Raw genomic sequence first — 23,969 nt, forward strand, 5'->3', positions numbered from 1 at the left:
TTACTCCTCACATTAGACTGAAATTCTGGCGACTTCACAGATTCCTACCTGGGGTGTGGCTTGCCCTTCGCCTCGCAGTAGATTACAATGTTCTCTCGTGGGTCGATGATGTAATCCTTGGGGGACTGGTGAGTTATGGTCGGTGGCTGCGGCACTGAAGGCGATCAGAAAGAGCGTGATATTTAATCATGACCGTTACTGCATAACTAAGCCTTTTTCTGTAGCGGTATTGACCACACAAAGCAGCCATTACCAATCACATGCAGACTCACCACACTGAATCAAACCAGACGGCTGTTTGCTGACAAGACACGAAAAGCTCTCGTAACATTGGCAGCAGCAAAAGAAAAGGCCATGCGGAACACTCGGGTACATTTCCCTTTATTGTAATGATCCCATGCTTAATGTGTTCCTGTCAGTGCTGGGGAAATAACTAATGGACGATGACGACACAAATGATACTCATGCTCTTTGCAATAATGCTCTTCGGAGAAAAGAAAACGCTCAACCACTGCAGAAACACACAGCAAACAGAGAAACAAAGAGATCAATGCATGCGATATGTTTAAGTCCACTCCAAAACACACTCAAATACTAATAATACAAAAATAAAATTAAAATAAAAAAGATCAAATACAGCCTTTAATGCACATCAAAAACACGAGCACAACCTCTGCAGTGAATGCAACACCAGTTTGAGACTTACATCCTTCCAGAACTTTAGTGTTTTCCCCCAAGAATCAGCATACAAGAAAGAAACATTGTGACAGTAAAGAGAACCAGACATTGGTGGAGGAAAAAGATCTCCCTGCATTATTTCAGCTTCAGACATAGTTTAAACAAGGCCAGCTCCCAGTTGTGAAACGCCAGCCTCCAGTGGTCAACAGCTCCAACCAAACAATATGTACAGTATATAAGTTACAGTATATATCTAAAATGCTTGTTTTGTCCAAATAACAGTCTAAATCCAAAACACATTCAGTTTTTCCTCATATTTGATAAAGAAAAGCAGCAAATCCTCACATTTGAGAAGAAGAAACCATGAAATTGTACTTTGGTGCAGACATTAGTCCGTTGACACTCTCTTGGATATAAATGCATTCTGTGGTGTGTGATGTGTTGCCTTACGGTCGAGTGGGACCTCCAGCGTTGTGGCGAGGTGTACCAGGAACAGCACCAGCAGTGCTGCGTCCATCCTCCTCTCCATCATCGGTGTGTGACGCGAAGGTCTGCCCCCAAATACAGCGACGCCCCGCCTTTCTGCTCAGTCACACGGCCTGAGGACACGTGCTCATTCACAACTACAGGGAGATAAAGAAAGAAAGAAAGAAAGAAAGAAAGAAAGAAAGAAAGAAAGAGAGCGAGAGAGAGAGAGAGAGCGTCAGAGATAAGAGGGTAGAGGCAGGAACATCACTGGGTTGAATAGCACATCCAGTTACTGCTTCTAACCATCATTTGTTTGTTCTGTTTTGTGCTCATGGTGAGAGAAAGAGAGAGCGAGAGCGAGAGCGTCAGACACATACAGCTCTGGCCACAGATCGATGTTAGTTGCAATGCAGTGCAGTTTGCTGGAAGCTATCTTTTTGATCTGGTGCACTCCAATGCAGACCGACACATGTTCTCACATGGTCTCACTTTGCTCGCCTAATCACCGCCGTGGCCAGCGATGCCATTAGGCCTCTCTGCCACATCGATCACATCAGCCGGCGGATGGCATGCCGTTTGACAAAACAAGGGGACTTTACTTTCCATTTCACTCTGAGCTTTATCAGTTTGATTGACTGAGTGACGGACTGAGCCTGCAGCAAACTGATCTGCAATGAGGTCAGATTTCAGGCTGTGAACCATCACCCTTTCAAACATCGTGTGTTTTTGGGCGGATCTTCAATCTCTGACATCTAAGTGGACACCCTCCAATGAGGACAGATGTTACAAGTTCAACAGAGTGTTCAGGTTCAAGCAAGGTGACTTGTTTACAGGTTTTCCAAATGGTGAAAGGCTAATCGGCTATTGATTGACTGTCAATGGAGTGAGCATTTTCGGTTCCTTTGTTACACAATATAACTTAATTATGCCTCCATCACAACATCAGTGTGGATGGACTGTGAATAGACTGGAAACAAACATGTTTGTACTGTATTGAACAGGTTTGATATCGTTCTCTTGTTGCCAGGCAGCTCAGTGTTGCCAAATCACTCCTCCGTCCAACCAGCAGCAATTATTTACGTGAGACAAAGCTGGAATGAAAGCAAAATGCTAATGTTGAGACAATGACTGCCAGCATCATAAAAGCCAGCGTGACCCCATGCTTCAGAGAATAATCATAACTCTCGGTCATAATGACTTTGCTCAATTTAATTCATGTTCGTCTGCATAATTCAGCACTGTCACGAAGAACTGAGCAGTAGAAGTCATTGTTTTCCTGTGAGCAGCTTGCAAATGATCAGTAAAAAAGGTGAAACGGAACTCATGGAGTCGTTTTCCATCTTTTAAAAACTAGTCTGACCTGTTTTTATCTTGCTCTCCCGTCTGTCTTATCCCAGGCATAGTATTCAAATGTCACAGCTCAATTTGGAGCTCAGGCAGACTAATTTGCGGCGTTATCACAAAAGCACATTGTCAAATTTAGGATACTAATGCCGGTTACTGTATGAAAGAATCAAAATCGAGCCCATTAAGAGTGGAGCTGCCGGTGTGCTGCTCTCCTGCCTTTGGGTTTGGGGCGGGTCAGGGCTGCAGATGAGGTGGAGGGGGAGCTGTGTCTGGGACCAGAGGCTAGGCAGTCAGACCCTGGCCTGGTTCTCCTTGGGGGATCTGATGTATTTGTTAGTGCTGCCCTGCAGTCATGATTGGGCACCGGCGTCTGGTGGCATGGGAAGAGACCAAGGCTAACGCCGGCTGCCCCCGGGTTCCACCACACCTCTCTAGGGAAGGCATGTATTGTACGCCTGAGGCAGCCAATCCCACTGCTGTTTGACATTCAAAGATCCAGGGAGGGAAGCGAGGGGGGAATCTCATCAAGCTAATGGGCTGCAGGGAAGGAGAGGTGTTTGCAGCAGCACTGAGCAGAAAACCTGCAACAACACGTTTGTCATCAATGTTTATTTTCAATTTGCAATGTGTTCGGAATTTACAAATCAGAGGTAATTTATGTAAACTCCACCCATGGCGATTAGTTAAGAATTGCATTGTTATAATTTGCCAAATACATTTTGTTGATGTAAGAAGTTGTTTAAGACCTCTATCATTTGTAAACAAGACATTTTAAAAAAGCCTGAACTTGGCAGTGAAAAAAAGGGGGAGGGGCAGCATGCGGCAGCAAGAGAATAAATGTGTTAATTATACATCTGATGGTGAATCCTCGAACGCCTCGTGATTCTTATCTGGAAAGGAGCCAGGGCTTCATCCAGGATTCATTTCCCAATTTAATGAGGTGTAGCAGCTCAGCTCAAGCCGGTCAGCATGTGTGTGTCTCTGTGTGCATAGTATATATGTCTGTGCCTGTATTCATTTGTGTGTACGTGTGCTATAATTATCCCCGTGAGCTGCAGTGATACGGGACCAACCCCTTACATCCCTCTCACAGCAGGACAACAGTGGAAACTCAAGTGGGGGCTCTTAAGACGTGAAACTAACCACCAGAAACTACCGACATCCTGCCTGAACAGAGAGCATGCAAATGAATTAAAACAGCCAGACGTCACCCTATTTAAATCTAGCAGTGGAGTATTCAGGTTCTTAATTCTAAAACCTTCACTTTACCGATGTGACACGAGGCAGAAGCTTGCATAACGAGTGTATTCTGAGCTTAAGCCCTGCACCTCGAAGAGGAAACTACAGTTCAAAGCCCACTTCTCATTTGAATATACAATTCTTCCAGGGGACACGCGATCAGAAAATATCCATCACATATTGTTGGACTTCCGATGCATCTTGTGCTGACGGAACTGGAAAAACCAAAGTCAATAAGGCTCACTCCGGCACAGACTGCTGAGGCCGAGATAAAAACAGGGTAATGTTTGGAGTGCTGTGCCAAAAGCTGTCAGACTGCTGATGAAATCCAACAGGAAATGGTCTCTTTGAAAAGAAACATGGCAGGTTGGTGCGGACACTTCCAGCGAGGAATTTAAGCAATTTTTCAAAATAGATGAGGGCAAGAGGCTGATAAACAGAGCTACTGTATAACAAACTCAGGACAATAGTTACTAAAGTCACTACCTCATGGTGACAACTCCAAGAGTACTTGAAGAGTACAAAAAGGACCAAAACAGTGTATTGACAAGTTTAAACTCCTAACTTCTTCAACTTATATTTTAGCCATTTGGGCAAATCACCTTTTAAGTTGATATGATGAACAATTTGGGAAACAGTTGCTTATTTACACGCAAAGCAGATGCAGAGCAACATTATCATGCAGTCGTTTTGTGGCCACCTGATGAATGTGCACGATTCAGCCTTCTCTAAGCTCTGTGTTTGGTCTCCACTAACTACTGAGAGAATGATCTGGCTCCTGAGCTGCTAAATGGGCCACTATGTTCACCAGCTAGTCGCTAACCGGGTCCGTCTGCCGTCTGGTGGTGCAAGTCAATGGCTGCCTGGATTGCTTGGAAAAACAACCTGAAACACAAACAGCACGGTTTACAAAATGGTAAGCTGTGATGTGAGGTAAATTAGAGTTGTATTAAATGAACTAATGAATACAAAACCAGCTTTAAGGACCTTTAAATGCCACTACATAACCCATATTGTGTTTCTTCAATAGAAATCAGCACAATGGAATTCTCCAATGTTAATTACTGTCTGTAACTACACAAGACCACCTTCAATCAGGACTGGGTTTTCTCTCCGTTCATTTTGTCCGTGAAGAAAACGCTCTTGTGCTTGCGTAAAAGCTGCATTGAGCTGTCTGGTCACTCATTATTCCAGACTCTTCAATTACTCCATTGTCATTTTTTTTCCATGGCCAGCTACTTCACCCTCCCACAACTAATTGGTTTTGTGCACATTTCAGAGACGTAGCACATTGCAGCAACGTACACGCACACACACACGCACACACACACACACACATAAGCAACATATGCAAGCTGGCTGCAGAACGTGAGGGTCAGGACATGTCTGCGCACACAGATGGAGCCGACAGGGGCACGAGCTCTGAGAACTGAAGCACACCATGTGTAGATGAATAGCAGCCGGCAGGGGAAAAAGCCCAATTGAATTTCTCTTACACGAACAGATAATACTACTCCATATGCGTTATGCTAACCACTAGTGAGGATACTGCCATTGTCTGTGGCAAACAACAGTGATGAAACACTGCAACGCTGACAGAATCACTTCCGTTGCATCAGTGCTGTGTACAGTTTTAACATCCATGATGAAAGAAAAAGCCCTTCTCTCGTGCCAAGCACCCTAATTAACTCCTATAATCAGTGGTATTGATGGCTCATGAAATCGGGGGTTCGTGAGCCTCGGTATGGCCTTAATGGAGCAGCGGGGATGCCCTACAGACGGCTGAATGTGGGGGTATAATGATGAGAATGGCTCGCATTCAGGAAGGTGGTGATGAGAAAACAGGATACGGTTGGAAGAGTTTATTTTTCCGAGGCTGCCGGGCGCTCCCGCTGCAGCTCAGGATGTCGCTGCATGATATTCACGCCCAGGGCTGCGTGCCATTAAACATCTATGGGGGAGTTGGAGGTTGCTTGAAAGGCCTTGATGTAGAAGAGGATGTGAGAAAGTCCTTCATTTGGTTATGTTTGGAAAGTCACAATCATATTAGATTGGGATACAATATAATGTATGTCGTTTTCAAGAAAAGCTGAAAGGAGCATTTCATGTTTCACTGTCTTTAATTGCTCTGCTACGGATTCAAAGCTAATGTAGTTGACATTAGGCATAAGCACTGATATGAATTACAGCCATGAATGTTCTGTGACTTTGACTAATACCTCTCGCAGGCCTTGTATCTGCAGCTACAGGATTCACAATGCTAAATTCCGCGGGCCAGCTTCAGCGTGCGTTTCCCATAATCTTCTCATTAGCTTTTATAATTGGGGGACCGTATGCAAATAATTGGTGTGGTTAACATATGAATTGGGGTCCTGTTGTTCAGGGAGACCCGGCAGCTCAAAGACACGCCGTGGCCCTTTCATCTACACCGTACAACGCCAGACAATGAAGAGAAGATCTGCTACACGGTGAATATGCCCTTCTCCTTTCTCTCTTGATGGATGAATACTGCAAGCTAAAACTGGTTTTGATACATGGACATCTGATCCACATTATTTGTACATTTCCTAATAAAAACCTTCACACATGATGTGTTACATTTTACACGTTAAAGATCATAAACTGAAACCTCGGTTTGGGTTTGAAGGCTACACTGTTTTAACAGAAAGCACGTGGTGCAAACAGGCAAACAGATGTTAAACAGTTAAAAACAGAGTTAAAAATGCAGGCATTCAACAGGCAGGGAGAGTTTTTTTTTTTTTAAACGGGCTGCATTATGGGACATTTTTTAAGCTGGAGCCATACCAGGAAGTAAAAGTCAGAATTCTTTTCGGCTTTTGCTGCATACATTTGGATCATTCTCAATGAACTTGATGGAACGGCAAATATGAAATCACAGGAGCAGTCCTGTAAAGATGTTGCAGTGTTTTAAATACTTCTCCCCCAGCTATCAATCCACCACAACTCCTCATGCTAACGGAGATCTGCTACTAATGCAACGTGTCCGGCAATTAGTTTGGTCCTCCTCCTTTCACAGAGCACCGCACATTGCCATTCACTGAGCTTCCTGCATGTACACGCCAAAAACACTCTGGGATCTGCTCTCTGTCCCCTCTGCCCAAATGCTAATCACTGCCGGCGCTTCTGAGCGGGAGCTCCTCTTTAGCATGCAGATGGAAGCAGCGCCGCTAGACGGGACGGCTGTGTGAAGGAGGAAATCCCTGCCTGTTCAACCTGAATGGTACCGAAGGGCGTTTTTGCTTTCACTGCAGACCAGCTAAATATGACATATCACGTATAATGTGAGTCAAGTCCTCGCATTATACCAGCGCTCCCTCCGAGAGCCTTCTGGTGACTGAATGGGCGTACGAGGCTCTCTCTTTCTCCTGAGGATAATTGTTGGTGGCAAATTGGAGGTCTTTCAATCTTCCCACTGCCTCACAATCACAATGTGGCAAAAGCTATAAATGATAAGCTAATACGGCAGCAAGGTTGCAGATCAGAAGCACAAGGCTGAACGAGCAACTGTGGATCTGAACTTGACCTTTCTTTGATAACTGATCCCGATGCTGTAATTACTCCTTAAAAGTTTCAATATTGCCAAGCAGTCCTTGCTCATGTATTTTGTGGATGTGAATTCATTCTTACAACCATTTGCATCCTTCTTGTTTGTGTGTTCACAGAGCCTTTGGGTCAGTGTAGAGGGGGGGTCAGACAATTCAAGATGGAGCTCCAGTACGCTAGGCCTGCCACATGAGTGTGTTATGGGTGAAGCCATTCATATGCTGAGCAGAGGTTCATTATCATGAGCAAATGCAGGAGAGTGGGTGGAATGCATGCCGCTTGGCTTCCTGAATAGCTAAAAGGACTCTCAGAACCCTCGGCACACAACGTCACAAAACACACTTTCGATACAGCTTTCAGAAAGTAATCAACACAAAACCAATCCTCTGTGGCAAGACAAGCAAATGCTTTGAGACGGCAGACAGAAACAGCCACGCATACGTGGAATGAGAGACAAATTGTTATTATAGTTTTACAATTTAATCCATACGACTCAACAGTTCAGCAAATGCAGGAAAGTATTTTAAAGCGAAATACAGGGACACTCCACAGCTTTCAGCAGAGCAGACACACTCACAAGTGCACTCTGTATCCATGGAGATCCCCTCCTGCTCTCAGATCTACATGCTGACAAGAAGTTGTCAACCCTCTCATCAAACACAGACCTATAGGAGAGGAAAAAAAGGCACAAAGAGGTCCAGACCCATTTGTCATCTCATAAGTAACCTTGGAGAGAAACTGTACGCTTGGCATCTACTCTGGCTCAAACAAAAACGTCTCAACCTCCTCTGAGCTCAACAAAAGAGGTATGATTAGAATCTCAGTTTGCCACCGTGTCCGCACCGGATGGCTTACTCCACACGTGAAGGGTCTCTCGCGATGGGGCCAATATGTGGAGTTTACTTAAAGCTCAGGGGCGCAACAGAAAGAGTGTGCGAGACAGGCGGTGGAGGAAATGTTCATCTCAGACACACAAAATCTGGCAGCCGTGATGTTTTGCAGCAAATGAACTCCTGCGGGTTAACACAAAGAAACAGTGTCCATGTGTGATTGCTCAGAGTCAACAGTTAATGCAGCCAGGCCTTTCTGGAAAAACGCTTCTGTATAATAAACACCGTTCTGGTGGCGTTTGGATTGTGCTGATACAGTACCGGCAGGCAGGGACGAGTCATTTAGATGAGTGTACGCTTTGTATGGTACCATTCAGTCGAGCAAAGCATCAGCCGACAACATCAGATAACAAAGCATGAACACTGGCAGTGGGCTGCAACGATCCTTTACCACTGCGTGTTACCAGAACATGTAATTTGCCAGTGAGAAAGTAGCAGGTGGACCGAGGCAGCAAAGTCCAGTGTCATTGAGTACAATCTTCTCTGCCCTGAGGCCATGTCGGTACTTATAATCAGACTAAACAGCGTGCTGGAATTCCTCCACCGTGTGAAAAGGACTCTGAGGTATTTCAAGTACAGGAGATGAAGGAAAAACCTTTCATGCAGTCTTTAAAACGATATAGACCTCTAAATGAATTACTGAGACACTGACGCTACAGGAAAAATCAGGGGATCACCAAAGCTTTTGGGCATCGTGGATATCTGTACGAACTTTCATAGCAATCCATTTATCAATTGTCAAGATAAATCACTGAGAGGCAAAAATTATAACTTGTTGGCGCTAGTGGAAAGGTCAGGGGATCACCAAAGTCAGTGGGATTCATCCTCTGGGGACCATTGAATGCCGGCACCTACGACATTGGAAATCCATCAAATAGTTGTTGAAGTATTTGGGTCTGGATCAAAGTGGTGGACCGACCAACCAATGTCCACACACCGACATTGCAATAGAGATAAATCACTTGCATGGCTAAAAAAAAAAGAAGAGCCGATTTCGCAGTAGAACTAGAAAAATCGACTTACAACCACCAGATAAGAAAGCGTGAAGACTGACAGTGTGCTGGGACAATCTGTTTCCAGAACATGTACTTTGCCAGTGAAAGTATTGGTGAGAAAATCCTCAGCAGGTGGACAGAGGCAGCGAGGTCTAGTGTTATCGAGGGCCACCTCTACATTCACAGAGCACCACAATAGGCCTCTCCTGTCGCTCCCCTCCTCAAGCCCCTTCCACTCCACCCCACCTGTGTCTGTGAAAGGTCAGCGCAGAGGAGGGTCCTCACCCCCCCTCCCTAAACCTACAGCTCCCATTCCACAATCAGCCCCAATACTGGAGCCCAGTGCCAGGAAACTCAATCAAAGAGGGGCTTCAGAAGGTTTGGGACCTCTCAAACCCCTCCATTGTCTCCAGAAGGCTTCCCCACACCGAGGCCGGTCCATATGTAACACTGTAAGAGGAGTTGCTCATTACCGCCCGTCCCCGGTTCCACTTTGTCTCCTTTGTGCAGCTGACGGAAGAATCCATTTGCCCAGCCGGGCCAATAAAAGAGAGTGCAAAACGTAAAAAAAAAAAGAAAGAAAAAAGGATTCATTTGCAGGACTGGATGATGACAAGACACACATGTTGTATGTGTTAGTGCAGCATATTCAGACGGGACAGGAACACATAACCCCGTCACCTGCGGTGTCACCGCGAGACAGTTCTTTAATGGCATCCGTTTAAAATGTGCCATTCATCCCACGAGTTAGTGAGTATTGACTGATAGACACACCACGCCACAATGTGTGTGAATGTCAGAGCAATCCATTATCACATAAAGGAGGCACTATGTAGTTGTCCCCTCGCTCAGCTCCTTTCAGATACGGCAGGTGAATACAAATCATTTCCCCTCCGCTGCTCTCTAGAAGGACTCACCATCCAATTTCAGACATAGAGGACACAAACAATAGTCCTTTCAAAATGGGAGAAAATCAAATCACGGCATTTCTTTTAATGAAAGACATAATCAGGAGTTAACCCTTGCAAAATGTTCTGACAACACTGCTACTCACAGACTTATCAAAGGATCTGTGAGTTGTGTTTTTTTACTCAATAATAGTATAAAGCTTTGAAACATAACTGCAACGAATGATTACTTTTTGTTCACGGTTTCATTACTTGTTTTGATTTGATGAGACAGACCATCACTGATAGGTAGGATCCTGCATATAAGAGCAACAGGTGAAGCAGAGAGACTTTTAAAGAGGAGATAGTTTGGGTCAGCGGAGATACCGTTTCACTCATGGAGATAAAAAAATGTGTGATTTTGCAGACGCATGCAGAAAGAGTAATTCATTTGGTAAAACGTTCTATGAAGCAAACAATGGCCATTTATAAATCACATTCAAATGCATCATAACAGTGATTACAAAGCATTATTAAGTGATCGTGTATTCCAACAATTTAAATTCTAATATTCATGAATTATAAGTGTGTTTATAATGCATCATAGACACGGGCATTATGGAAAGTGTGACATTAATTCACATGTCCGTTCATCCATATTTGCTCATCATTGCTTACTTGTAATTTTTTTAAGTTTTATTTCTCAAAGATGAATATTATTTAACTGTAGTCTTGTTGTGGTTGTGATAAAAAGCTTGACAGGTAAAAGTAAGAAATCTTTCAATTTGCAAAGAGCTGAATAAATCAAAAATGATTAACAGATTAGCCAAATTGTAAGCGATTAGCATTCAGATCCACGAATTGATGCATGTGGAAGCAGTAATGTTTTATCATCGTTGCTTGATAAATTACTTAAAACAATGAATCTAGAGGCATCATCACAATCAATTGATGAATCGAGTTAAAGTAACACTTTTGGTTAAATATTGGACAGACTTCCATTTCTTTTGTAGTCCCTCTCTTGAGACAGAAGCAGTGAAACTAAGCACACAGCATTCATCCAACCTGTTGGTGTATGAAAACTGAATCAAGCAGACTATAATCCACTGGAGACACTGAAATAACACGTGCAGAAATGCTGCTTAATGTGAGAACAGTGTGTGTGCCAGCTGCACTGATCCAAACACTCTTTCAGCAAAGTCTGAATGAGCTTGGATTACACTGGCTTGAGCTATTGCCACTTATTTCACGAGTCAGGTTTTCATATGCTAAACTCAACAAACAACTCAGGGGAGGTGAACAATTCATCAAAGACAGCCCTGAGTAAACTCCTCACACTATAGTTGAACTGACGAGAATTTGAATTTTAAAACTTCCCCCATCCAGACTTTTGATGGAATTTGATCGAATTCAGTTCCGAGGCTGAGAAACGTGTGATATTTTACCAACAATTAAATAACAGGGGAAGAGATAACATCTCCCTTCAGTGAATGGAAGTATTTTGTTTTGCTAGCATGTAATTGGATGACCCCATTTTTTTTTTGTGTAATTAAAGAGAGAATTTTGAAGATAAAAGAAAACTACGGAAAAGCCCCTGGTGGTGACTGACTGATGGCCCTTCAACAAGGCTTAGTGTGAACATGTTGCTATCCGTCTCATGGGTCGGGATGACTGAAATGTTGCCGAATGAGTAGTAATGACACTAACGAAGGACTTAGCTTTCTCATAAAGGAAGTCCCTTTATGTGCTGCAAAACTCCCCTTTTAAGTAATGTGAAAACTCACCAGAGACTCAAACGTTTCCTGGTGTTGTAGCTTAAGAGATTTTCCCTTTTACATCAATCATGTGCAGAGTTTGAGTGCGGTTTTGAGTGGGTTTGGTGTTCGGCCCAGAGGGTGTCGCAGCTCAGACAGTGCTCCATCCTTACAGATCGTCTGGCCCCATCAGAAATAATGGCCCCGGCAAGAACTGCTCCATCAGCCCTCATTTGTCAAATGGTGATTCCGGAGGAAACATTGCTCCCGTTTAATACTAAAAGTCCGCCCCGGCTTCCGCTAACAGCCTCTGTTCTGTGTCTGAGTTCGACGGGATGAGACTGGCTCCTAATGCAGGCGAAGTACCTGCTGAGGGTTTGATAATGGCTGGTTGAGGCGGTAGTGGAGGTTTTCTCTGACTGCCTATCGCTCGGTGCGTGTACATAAAAAGGTCGGCACTGGGAGGCTGAGCAGCACCGCTGGACAAGGTGTGTGTGACTTGCCTCCAGGGAGGGAGACCAGAGGGTGTTTCAGTGCGTTTGTGCCCTCAGGGTCACACATGACAGAGGAATGAATTACTGCCATAACCGATAATGGTACAGTGGATCTGCTGGAACCACCTCGCCCTCCGCTGTCTGCACATGACGAATGAATGGATGCATTTTATGGTCACCTAAATATAGCATTAAACAGTAGGACTCAAATGCTAACAAGGCAGCCAAACCAGAAATAGTGGAAAGCGGAAAAAAAGAGAAAAATCCCCAAATGTTTCAATGAAGATGAGAATACTGATGACTGTAAAATTGTAAAATGTAAAAAGTAATGTATGAATGTAAAAATGATCATTCCATCTCAGATTGCAAAATGCATCACAATGCCAATATCTGTCAAAATAATTGCAATTAGATATTGGTAGATAGAGGTTTGATGTAATTGACGAAGTGGTAAAAATCCAGAGACAAAAGACGACAGTATATAGCTTGTTATATTATTGTGATGTGCTCTCATATTCAGAGCAGACTACATGCTCTACTTTCTCACTTCAAAAAATAAAATCCATCCTCTCTGGCCAGTCAAGTATTCTGTCTGAACATCTTTTTTTCTTTAGCTCGAGTGAGAAATCCACTTTCTTGGATCACTCTGTTAAATAAGTCATTAAATGTGAAACTATACTTCTTGGCAATTTTTTGCCGAGAGTTAGATTGATACCACTCTCATGTCTGTACACTAAATATGGAGCTAGAGCCAGGAGATGATTAGCTTAGCTTAGCATAAAGACTGGAAGCCGGGGGAAACAGCTAGCCTGGCTCTGTCCGAAAAATAGTTCCAGCATATAACTCACTGATAAACCACAACTTTAGAAAGAGCCAGGCTGGCTGCTTATGTCCTTATGCTAAGCTAAGCTAATCGGCTGCTGGCTTCAGGATTATTAATGAACACTCGATGAATTAACTTGTCATTAACTTAACAAATGAATATAGTAGGGCTGCCCACTGAAATTCAAGGAGCTGGATTGTCTGTTGGTGACCCCTCGGTCGACTTGAAATTCTTCAAGTTGAGCTGTTTTTTTTCTATATAGAATATAGAGGAGTAAGTATAGATGAATTCAGCAGTGCAAGAAACGACTGGACCAGGTAATTGCACAGAGAGGGCAGCGGAGGTAGAACAGGGCCTGGAGGAAGGTTGTGCAGGTGAGAGGAGTTGGGAAAAGAAAAAGAAAGCCGGAGATGCAGAGCCGGATATAGAACGGTGTCTCCTCAGACTCTCCGGGCTGTCTGCTGAACAGTTTTGTGAGTCAGTTGTGCATGAAGCCGGCTTCCTCCACAAGCCCGAAAGATGCAGAAGCCCCTGAGGAGGGGCCTCACAAACCTCTCTCACATCACCGAGCCATTTGCTCTCTCCCTCACCGTCTTTGTATCCATCTATTCATCTATCTGTTTATTCATGTCCTTCTTTCTGACACTTCAGCTGTGTCTCTCCGATTGTCATGCGGCCTGCCGAGACACTGAAATACACACACAGACATCCACTCAATCACATCCACACAACCCGTTTCTCACACAGTAGCCGTTGGAGAATTGTCAGGCTGGTACCTAAGAAATATCTCGACGCGTTCATCTGAAAATGCGCGTACTGGGAGCTGCCCAGGGGCCCTCTGTGGGTGTTTGGATCCCTTTACTCATCTGCAGCTCGTCTGATCTCAGAACTGCTGCGGTGCATTGCTTTTGAAAAGAAACAATAACTCTGAGGTTAAAGTGCCAATTCTAAGCTTTATAATTGGCCAAATTCAAGGGGGAATTCCGGTTTCTGGTATGCATTTCAACATTGTACTCACCTGTTAGCTGAGGAGATGTGGGAAATGGTAAAGAGAAGTCATACAGGGTAGGAAACATGAGCAGTCAGAGGAATTAGCGTATTTGAGCGAACATGAAGTTATCATTATTGATACAAATGAAGGGGAAAAGAACTAAAACAAATACCATCCAAGTCGTAATTAACAGGTTTTCTTAAATTTTTTAGAAGGGAAATGAGATGCAGCGAAGGTTTTTGCAGTCCATGCTATCCTTAAACTCGAAGCAATACACTCGATTTCTTTTCTTTTAAGTATCTCATCATATTTAATATTTGGTTGCAAATCCTTTGCAGAAAAAGACTGGCTTCTACAACCCACAGGCATCAGAGGATTGGCATCTTCGCTGCTGTTGCTCTGCCAGGCCTGTACTGCAGCCATCTGCACTTCTTGCTTGCCTTCAGTCTGGTCTTGAGCAAGTGAAACACACGATGAGCTGGCCTGAGGTCAGATCGACGATCAAGAGCATAACTCCTCGGTTGCCATTTCTGTGTGTTGAAGATTGTCGTCCTGCAGCACTAAAACTGAGGCTTTTAAAAAGGGCTAAGCGTCCTTCTCTTCATGTCAAATGCTGGAGTCAGCCCTCGAACCTCACAGTCACGTTCTCATTTCTAATCCAATGTGCTGGAGCAGAGAAAATGCATCAATCCACAAATGCGTTCTGACTGCACTGTATATGAAAAGGCCGGGTTCAATCAATCAAAAGTCATACTTGTGTAGAGTTAACAATATCATAGCTATTTCTATAAAGGCAAAGCTCCGATTGGCCGATCCCCAATCTTTTTCGCCACCTTCCCCCCACTTGGCATTAAAACACACAAACAATAATACCACACTCCCCGTCAGCCACGTGAGAAAAGAACCAGTGAAAGACAGCACTATGGAGGTAAACAGAAACCTCTGCGGCCTTCTATTGAAGGGCCTGGGACCTGAATGCTGCTGCTCACAATGGTCGCTTCACGGCTCACTGCGTTTCAAACCGCAAATTCGGTCTGCCGCTCCTAAGTGTGGCCCTCTATGACTCGACCATTGAAAAAAAATGTGGACTCAGCCTCTCTGGCCGGCAGCGCACATTCAGAACAACAAGCCCTCGACTGCCACAGCGGGATGACGAGAGAGGAACGGAAAGAATGAGCGATTCAGAGACAAACAGACTGATAGGCAGAGGCGAAGCAAAAGATTAAAATAGGCACATGAATGGAGAAACTGAGAGAGAGCGAGCACATACCTATCGGCAGAAATAAAACAAGCGTCTAGCAGCACCGACAGCAGCGGTAGATGAGCTCCGAGCCGTCAGAGTCCCTTAGCTCTCCGCCGGGCTGTGCGTGCAGCCTCTCCTCCCGGCTCGGCGTGCTGCGAGGCCGAGGTGGAATCCTTCCTTCACACTCCGCTGGGCGGTGGACACACATCACACCGTGTCACCTCCGCTCACAGAGCGTCAGCTCAACTCCCCGCTGAATCACAGATACACTTTGAGTACTACCGAATGAGGGGATGAGCCAAAGGTTACTGAGGGTCATTTAAAGTAACCTGTGTGAGCTGTTTTCTCTGGGCTCTAATGCACACTGAGACCTTCTGCTTAAGGGAGCTACTTGAGCTCTTAATTGGGCAACTGCCATTCGGGAACGTTTACACATCTGCATGCTCTATTACGACGCATTATGTGTCAATAAGAGAGAGCCACTTGGCATATAATAAAGGCTCCAAGTGCTATTTTGTGATTTGCACAGCAGTGGGTGAGGATGAGAGGGTGTGTTACCTTGACAACCAAATGCATCAATTACCGGTAGACAGTTTGACACTTGAAATCCGTTTTTGTTTTTTATATACATTCCTTGCCAAACTTGGCTGCCAAAATGGAGGTCGACACAAAAAGACACTTTGCCAGTCCAGCAAGCGGTGGCCTTTGCTGTACAGCTCGAGCAAGAGAGCAGGCATCGCAACAGAGAGCGAGAGAGAAAGAGACGTAGCGGTGGAAGTCCTTCAGGGACAGAGGAGCTCCACAGAGAGCGTTCGTATTAATACATTCACACGCTGGCAGTAGCATAGATGGAGATATTTGGACTGGGGACACTTGCCAGGCATGGCAAACAGACTGACATTTGTGTGTATTCACATCCTACGGGAGGGGAAATGCCTTTGAGAAGAACAAGAACGTTTGATTCCGAGAGGCAGGAAGTTCACACAGTTTTGGAAAATGATGTTGGTGAAGATATAAGTCTCGAGGGGGGAAAAAAATGGATTGAAAGCCTGACGGAAATGTTTCGAACTTACCACAGAAACTCAAATCCCCTCTCTCCTCCTCTTCCTCCTCCTCCCTGGCTAGTCGTCTGCTGCTTCGTCTTCTTCTGTGGTTTTCTTCAATCTGGTTAAACAAAAATGGGAGAGAATAAAAACATTGAGTGCTCAACCCGGGGCTTTAAACCAACCACAGAAGAAAATACAATCTTTCTTAATAAGGACGGCAGCAGTACGCATATTCTCCAACAACCAGTCGATCAATTTGACTTCACAATGGGCCTACTCATCCATGTTTGGTTTTATTACAATCTGCTAAAATCATATTGGAAGTCTCCTGCTCAGTCACAGATTACACACCGGGGTGTTCCCCACTTGAAATCTCTCCTCCCCATCAAACGCTTGGTCTTGTGAAAGGAGCGACTTCTTTTTTAAGCGTAATCATTCTTGAGTGTGTTGACTCTTTGGAAATGTACTTTAAATCACTTCCAACTGTGACTAGTTCTGATGGTGAAAAGAAAGCAAACGTCCAAGCTGTGCAAACCACAGTGTGAACATGGATTTTCTACGTGTGTAATCCAAACTGATACACAAAAGCCTGTTGCTGAGAGCTGGAAGAGGACACATCTCCTCCCTTCGTCTCTCCTCTTGTCTCGTCTCATCTCCCTGGTCTCCTCCCTTCTTTTAGTGTTGGTACTTTACGTTCGGGATCCCATGTGGAGCCGGATAATATGGAGATGTGAGAAGCAAATAACCTCCTTTTCTTAAATTCCTTCATCCCAGAGTTTTTCAGCCTTTAGATCAAAACCCCCAAAGCAGAAAGTGATGTTAAGTGATATATGGATGATCTTATTTTCAGCAGTAGAAAGTACAAAAGTGTGTTTCACATGACAAATCCTTGCTCTTCTCTGAATTTGGGAGGTTCTGATCTATTATGTCCTTTTCCTTTGTCTTCTCCTTTCCGATTATCTCGTAACATGAGGTCACGGCCCAGAAAAGGCTCCCATGTCCTCTCTTAACCCGTCCTGTCCTTTTCCCCTCCTCCTCTCTAATAATCCCCTTACATTATATCTACTCTCTCCCCTACCTTGTTATTATGTCCTCCCCTCCTTTATGTCATGCCTGATCCTCTCCTCTTCTCAAACACTGTCGCAGTGAACACAGACACACATATCACAATCGATGGGCAAAATGATTGAAGAAGCCGATCCAATTTACTTCTAGCAAAGGCTTATCGACTTCAGCCTGCTGCGCCACATAAGAGTGTGGAAGCCCCATTGAGGGACGCTGCCGTTTCCACCCGGTTAAATACGAACACTGCTTTCTGCACCGCTACCCAGATACTATTGCGAAATACAGGTTTACATTAATTCAGTTTCACACAAATAACAGATGTGGGTTCTTCGGTTGTTTTCTCTGAAGATCCCCGTTTTGTCTCACCGCACCAGGAATCGATTCTGCGGCATGCGCACACTGGAAACATGTCCAGAAACATTTGATGTGTTTCTTAAAGCTATTCTCCTAAAACGTACAAAATTCACTTCAAACTGTTGTGCAATACAAGGATTCAGAAAGCCTTAGAGCTCTACTCCATAAAATATTACTTCTTACAGAATATTACAACAGAAAATCTGGACTTCCCACAGCCCTGGATTTGAAAGGCTCCTGACCCAGTTCTATAAACCACTGACATACATACTATTCACTCACAGCATCACGTTGTTGCCGACACCTGTGCTGACACCATACCTGTGCACAGAGCTACAGCCCAGCTATCATGTTGTTCAGCTCTTTTACAGGATCATGTCTGCCTCGCTGTGCATAGATGGCAGTGAAACATCGGAGAGAGCTATGAATAAAACACAGCAAAATGACCTTTCCACATCCTGTTTGAATGAACTGAAGGAGGGCTGATCCCATCAAAAGTGCCCCCCCCCCCCCCCCATGACATCGAGCCAGCCATCCCGCCACGCCACCTCAGCTCTTCGACACCACAGAGGCGAGCCGAGCTCGGTCCAGCTCGGCTGCCATGGTGATAAGAAGAGAGAAACTGAAAATAGCCTGAGATCGGATGCCGTTGAGCGGGACTACAAAACACCACACAGCAGGAGGCACACGGTGGCCTCAAAACCTTGGGGAGCGCTCTCGTGTCACGAGTGCCGACAAACGAAACAGACAGCTGAATAAAGATGGCGTACCAGCATTTTACAAGGAGAAACGATTAGACGTAACAGAGGAACTGTGTCCTGAAACTAATGAAGATCTTTATGTTAACACCTGATCGAATGAATGTGGGACCCAAAAGGGCTTACTCATGGTGATGAACCCAATCATCACCTGACTCTACAGTTCCTCTGAGCTCTATTGAGGGTTTTTAGTGTCCATCAACTCACTGTTTTGGTTTTATAGCTCACTGGTTCCCTCTCACTGCTCACGGCATTCAAAAGTCTGCTTTACAGACTTGGGAAACTTTGTTTTCCTCTATTTAAACTTCTGAAGAGATAGTTTACGTTTCCATTCGTTGCATCACGCTGTCCAGTAAAGTGAGATATCCTCCTGTTGAGACAATGGGTGAAGGAAGTGAGGTGTCACACATTCCTCTAATGAGAGTCTGCTGGTAGTCTCCTGCAGGCGGTGTTGTTTTGATGTGTGTGTCCTCTGAAAATGGAAGGGGGCTCAGCAGCACCAGCGTAGCGGCCTGTGGGTTTAATTTTAGACTCTTGCCTAATGAGAGGCTGCATCGCTCTCCCGATGAAGCATCATTAGCGCCAAAGAGGGGAGAAATAACTGCAGCCGGAACGCCGTCTCTCTTCCTCTATGATGAATTTACATCACGGGACACGTCTCACAGAAGCGTGGGATCTGCTTTTACGCCATTACACTGAAGACAAGATGAGATTCAGCAGAAGAAACGCTATGGAGACGATGTGTTGTTTTGTGAGTGCTGGAAAAGTGCAAACTATCTATGAAACTGTTAAAAACCCAGCTGATTGTCAGAGGACAAAAACAAATGGATTTGCTGTTTTATTAGACATTTTTTGGGAATCATCTAGAGCTGTAACTGACCATATTCCTTATCGATTCATTGTTTTGTGAATAGGAAAGAAAGAGTGGAAAATTTTCCTTGGCCACAAACTGAATGTTTTGTTTTGTCGAACCGTCTACAACCCAAAGATATTCAGTGTACTATCACATGAGAAAAAGAAAAACAGCAAATCTTCACAATTCAGAAGCTTAAATTGCTGAAATAGTTTAAGCAATGTTTGAAAGTGTTTTGCTTGAAAAAACGACTAAAATCACGACTGATCAATCAATTATCAAATTAGTTGCTGACAAAATGTTCTGTTAATCAACTAATTGTTTCAGCACTAATCGATTATATTGTTAAGTCCATGACCAACAGTGAAAAACAGTCATCACATGTTCTGAATCCTAAAGCCAACATCATCAAATGTCTTGTTTTATATGACCAAAAGTTAAAAAAAAAAAAAAACATCTTTTATTTACAATGTTAAAAGAAAGAAGACTAGAAAATCCTCACATTTTAGAGGCTTACACCATTAAATATTTAATATTTTTCCTTAATAAATGACAAACGATTTCATGATTATCTAAATTGTTGATGATGAGATCGCTTAAAGGTTCCAGCAGTAGAATCAAAGAAGTTTCATTTGTTCAGGAGAAGCCAAACATCTTCTGAACTTCAACAACACATCTTCATTTGACTTGGATCACCTGCAGACCGTCAAGAGCATCACAAAAGCTGCACTTTCCACACTACGGGTGACTATTGGTCACAAACCACCCATTAAACAAAAGAGACAATACATCACCTTTATCTCCGTACGAGTCAATACGAATAAGTCCCCTCAGAGTGAGCATCTGCTGTGTGAGAGCATAGTTCAGTTGACATAATCCCTGAGGCTGCGTATTCCTCGATGTGTCTGCTGGGACCGAGTGACAGTAAAGAGAGACGAGCCGACTCCCTCACAAAATCACCCCCGACTCCCTCCAACACACCCACACACCCTCCTCCCACGTCCCTCCCCTGACCCTCCCTCCCCTCTCACAGGGGGATTAAAACAACCTTTTGTCTCTCTACAATAGAGGTTAAACATTTCCTGGTATCACATGAACAGCGAGCAGAACCCACAAAGTTACCGGGTGTTTTTTTGTTTTTTTTAAACACATTTGTACAGTGCATTAAATATTCGACAAGTTATTTGTTTTGTATCAGACACGACCGTTGGCAGGATGGGGAGATGACTGAGCAGAACACAAAAGCAACAATGAACACGAACACTTTGAACACTTTAATTCATTCACCTGGTGCAATATCTTATCTAATCCGTGCAATATCCAATACGTTTAAGTATTTACCTGATCCGTTTGTATATTCTGTATATATATTCTGTACATACTGGTATGTTTAATACTCTTCTTTACTGTCTTATTTTATTACTGTTTTACTGTTTACTGTTTAGTTTATTATATTCCTTGATTTTTATCTTTTATTTTATTTACTTGTGAGCAATGCTGCTGTAATCCTGTAATTTCCCCACTGAGGGACTAATAAAGGATGATCTTATCTTATCTAATTGCATGTTAAACCCAGTGTACACTAGAATAACTGTCAGCTGCAGTGATTGTGCTCGAGTCAATGCAGCTTTCTGGATGTTCAATGGAGAGTGGAGTAAAGCCAGCAAAGAGACATGAATAAAAGGACAAAGCCTCAAGGCACATCCCGAGGACTTCCTTTCCCAGACAGTGAGAAGCCAGAGAAAGTGCTCACCTACACTCAACAGATGTCCCCCATGCAATCTAATCGAGTTGACTCCGTGAGGGGAAGCTTATTTATTGCCGACTCCTCAGCGGTATTATAGCGACCACGCTGTAAAAGAATAGATGTGAAAAAGGTCTTTTGACATCCGTTAGCTGTGGTTGCAGAGGGCAACAATGGTGGGAGCCATCCCTTTGAAAGAGTCACTATTCTCTGGGCCCGGCCCTAAATAATGCTCCTCTCTTTACAAAAGCACAGAAAATGTAACGTGATCTGCCTCAAAGCACATTGTCCGTCAAACTGAACAATGATTTAGACGCCAGTTGCAGTCGTGGAAAGTAACTAAGTACAATTACTTATGAACTGTACTTTATAGAGAACATTTCAGAAGGGAAATAACTTTATACTCCACGACATTTTTCTTGGCAGACGAGTTACTTTTGAGATTAATAGCTTCACAACATGGTTATTGTTGCATGCTACTGAGAGTATATAATTTCCTCCCACTTACCATGATGAAACCATCAGCCCGCAGAGCGTCAGGGCTTCATTGGTGGTCGAGAGACCAGAAACCTCGGCGCTGGAATTCCACCTTAATTCGCTAATGAACGGCTTCAGTGGTTTTCTACGTGCACATAACGCTTCACGTTAAGCGTTGGCAGCATCCAGCGTCACCGCATGAGAAGGCATTCATTTTGAAAAATGTATCATAAATAAAAGCCTTCATAGTGGCAGACATCTTTGGGAGAGATGATGGATAGCGGTGAGGTGTATGCATCATGGGATGAAATGAGAGAAAGGGCCATATTTCATTGAGCGAGGGGCGTGATTGACCAAGTCTAATGGGCATTATTTCTGCACACTGACTCTGTTGAGCGGAGACACTGGGCGAACCCCGCCGGCCTATTGCTCCTTCAGACTCACACTGAGATAGGACCAGAGCCCTCCCTGCTCTTTGTCACAACACCAATAGAATAACAATATTTCAATGGCAACTGCATATTTCAATGGCAACTTTTAACAGAACAAAGTTCATGCTGCGGTCTAGACCAAGCCCTCCTAAGTAGAGCTGCACCCTGTCTTTGTGTGTGTGTATGTAGTTGTGTGTGTAGGTGTGCGTGTGTGTGTGTGTGTTTGTGCACATTTGTTTATCAGTGGGTGTTCGTGGCGAGGACTCCTTTCAAATATCCCATTCAGTAATGTGAATGGGAGTGAAATATGATTGGCTCAAGAGAGAATGAGCGCTGGGTTCAGAAGGCTATCTAGGCAGCAGGGGGGGGGGGGTACTTCAGACAAGTATAGATGATTTAGCCCTTTTTAAGTTTTCTCCTTATGCAAGTCATTTTCAACGCTCGTTTGTTTGACTACTCCAAACACGTTTTTCAGGTCACATCGAATCAGCAATTGTGTGAATGAGATCCTCTATCAAGTATTCAAGCCGTGACAGTAACCCCGATAACACAGAGCAGCGCTGTTCTCTGGCACTTTGTTCATTTTGTCCTCGTCCATGTCCGTATTAATTTTCGCCTTGTTAACTCTGGCTGAACTCATTACAGCACAATAGCGCTGAGGACTCAGAGGTATCACGTAGCAAGGCTATCACGATAACTTGAGGTATCTGGTTAACTGTCAGGAGGAGCCGGGCGAAGGCATTAAGGAGTGTTGTTTGCTTGTGTTGCATCAAGCTGCATTGATGACACGGGCATCTGATCTGACTATGAGGAAAACAAAGCGGCCGGGGTCTTAAGGGAATTTACATGAATTACAGCAAGAGGCCCATAGGGACGGCCGCGACCTCTTCTCAGCTTTTTGGAACTAAACAAGACCCTGATCCCGCCCATCAATATACACACACACACACACAAAGACACACCGGTAAAGAATGGTGTGACTGGTTACCATGGAGCCATGAGGCTCACTGACAGGGCTGGAGTGTTAACATGCTCACAGACAAGAGAGAGGATGATGGAGAGAAAAAGTAAAGGACGGAGTGAGAGAGAGAGGCAGGGAGAGCGCAGTAAAATAAAACAAAGAAAGTATAGAATAGGAGAGATTTACCACACACAGCAGCAGCAGACCGTCCCCGAGGTTAAGGACCTGTAGTGTCTCGTATTTCTTTTGAACTGAAAGACCCGTAATGACACAATTCAAAACACACAATAGTCCAACTTAACAGGAGCCAGAGAAGGACTGGTCTCGTTTTACTTTCCCCTCACAGTTTACAGCATCAATTCTGTTTCTGTGAGAGAGTTAGGGTTGGTAATCTTCTTCAAAAGAAGTTAGGATATCTTTGTAAGAATTCTTCTTACATCCCAAAAGCTATCAATAATCAAATGCTTAAACAAAAAGAGGAAACGATCTGGCATCCGTGGCTGTCGCAGGACTCTAATAAGCTCGATCGCCCAAATGAAACAATTAGACGGCTACCTTTGTTTACCTGCCTGGCTTCACTTATTCTGCTCTTGCACTCATTGATGGTCACCGGAGTCTTCTACAAGCTGCTCGCTCAACAGCTTTAAGTACTAACAATAGCCATGTTCGTTGTTTATGTTCACAATAATCATCAAGGGAGGCCTTAAGAAACGGGCTGTTAATGTTGCCGACTTTCTGGCTAGATTTAGCAACTTTTGCAGCTCGTGCTGCTAGCTACTTTCATTGGAAAAGAGTTGGCATAGTTTTCAAAACCTAGCGTACTCTTGGTAGTTTCTCAAGATTAGCGACCCTAGCTTAAAGGGATAATTGAGTTATATTTCAATTTGGGTCTTATTTTTGTAATTTA

At 44.0% G+C, this 23,969-nt stretch overlaps 1 protein-coding gene across 6 annotated transcripts in view; it reads right to left on the bottom strand.

Annotated features, from left to right (window-relative positions):
- LOC306780864 (neuronal cell adhesion molecule-like) overlaps window positions 1–23,969 on the bottom strand; it is a 67,518-nt gene that overhangs the window by 21,503 nt on the left and 22,046 nt on the right. For all 6 annotated transcript variants that reach the window (XM_079273374.1, XM_079273373.1, XM_079273372.1 and 3 more), the window contains exons 2-4: window positions 16,447–16,537; window positions 1,129–1,301; window positions 49–154 (exon numbers count right to left, since the gene is read on the bottom strand). In XM_079273374.1, the coding sequence (XP_079129500.1) occupies window positions 49–154; window positions 1,129–1,210 (188 nt within the window). In that variant the 5' untranslated portion in view covers window positions 1,211–1,301; window positions 16,447–16,537. The remainder of the gene's footprint in view (window positions 1–48; window positions 155–1,128; window positions 1,302–16,446; window positions 16,538–23,969) is intronic.

This window comes from Melanostigma gelatinosum, assembly GCF_949748355.1.
Source record: "Melanostigma gelatinosum genome assembly, chromosome: 1".
Classification (NCBI taxonomy): Eukaryota; Metazoa; Chordata; class Actinopteri; order Perciformes; family Zoarcidae; genus Melanostigma; species Melanostigma gelatinosum.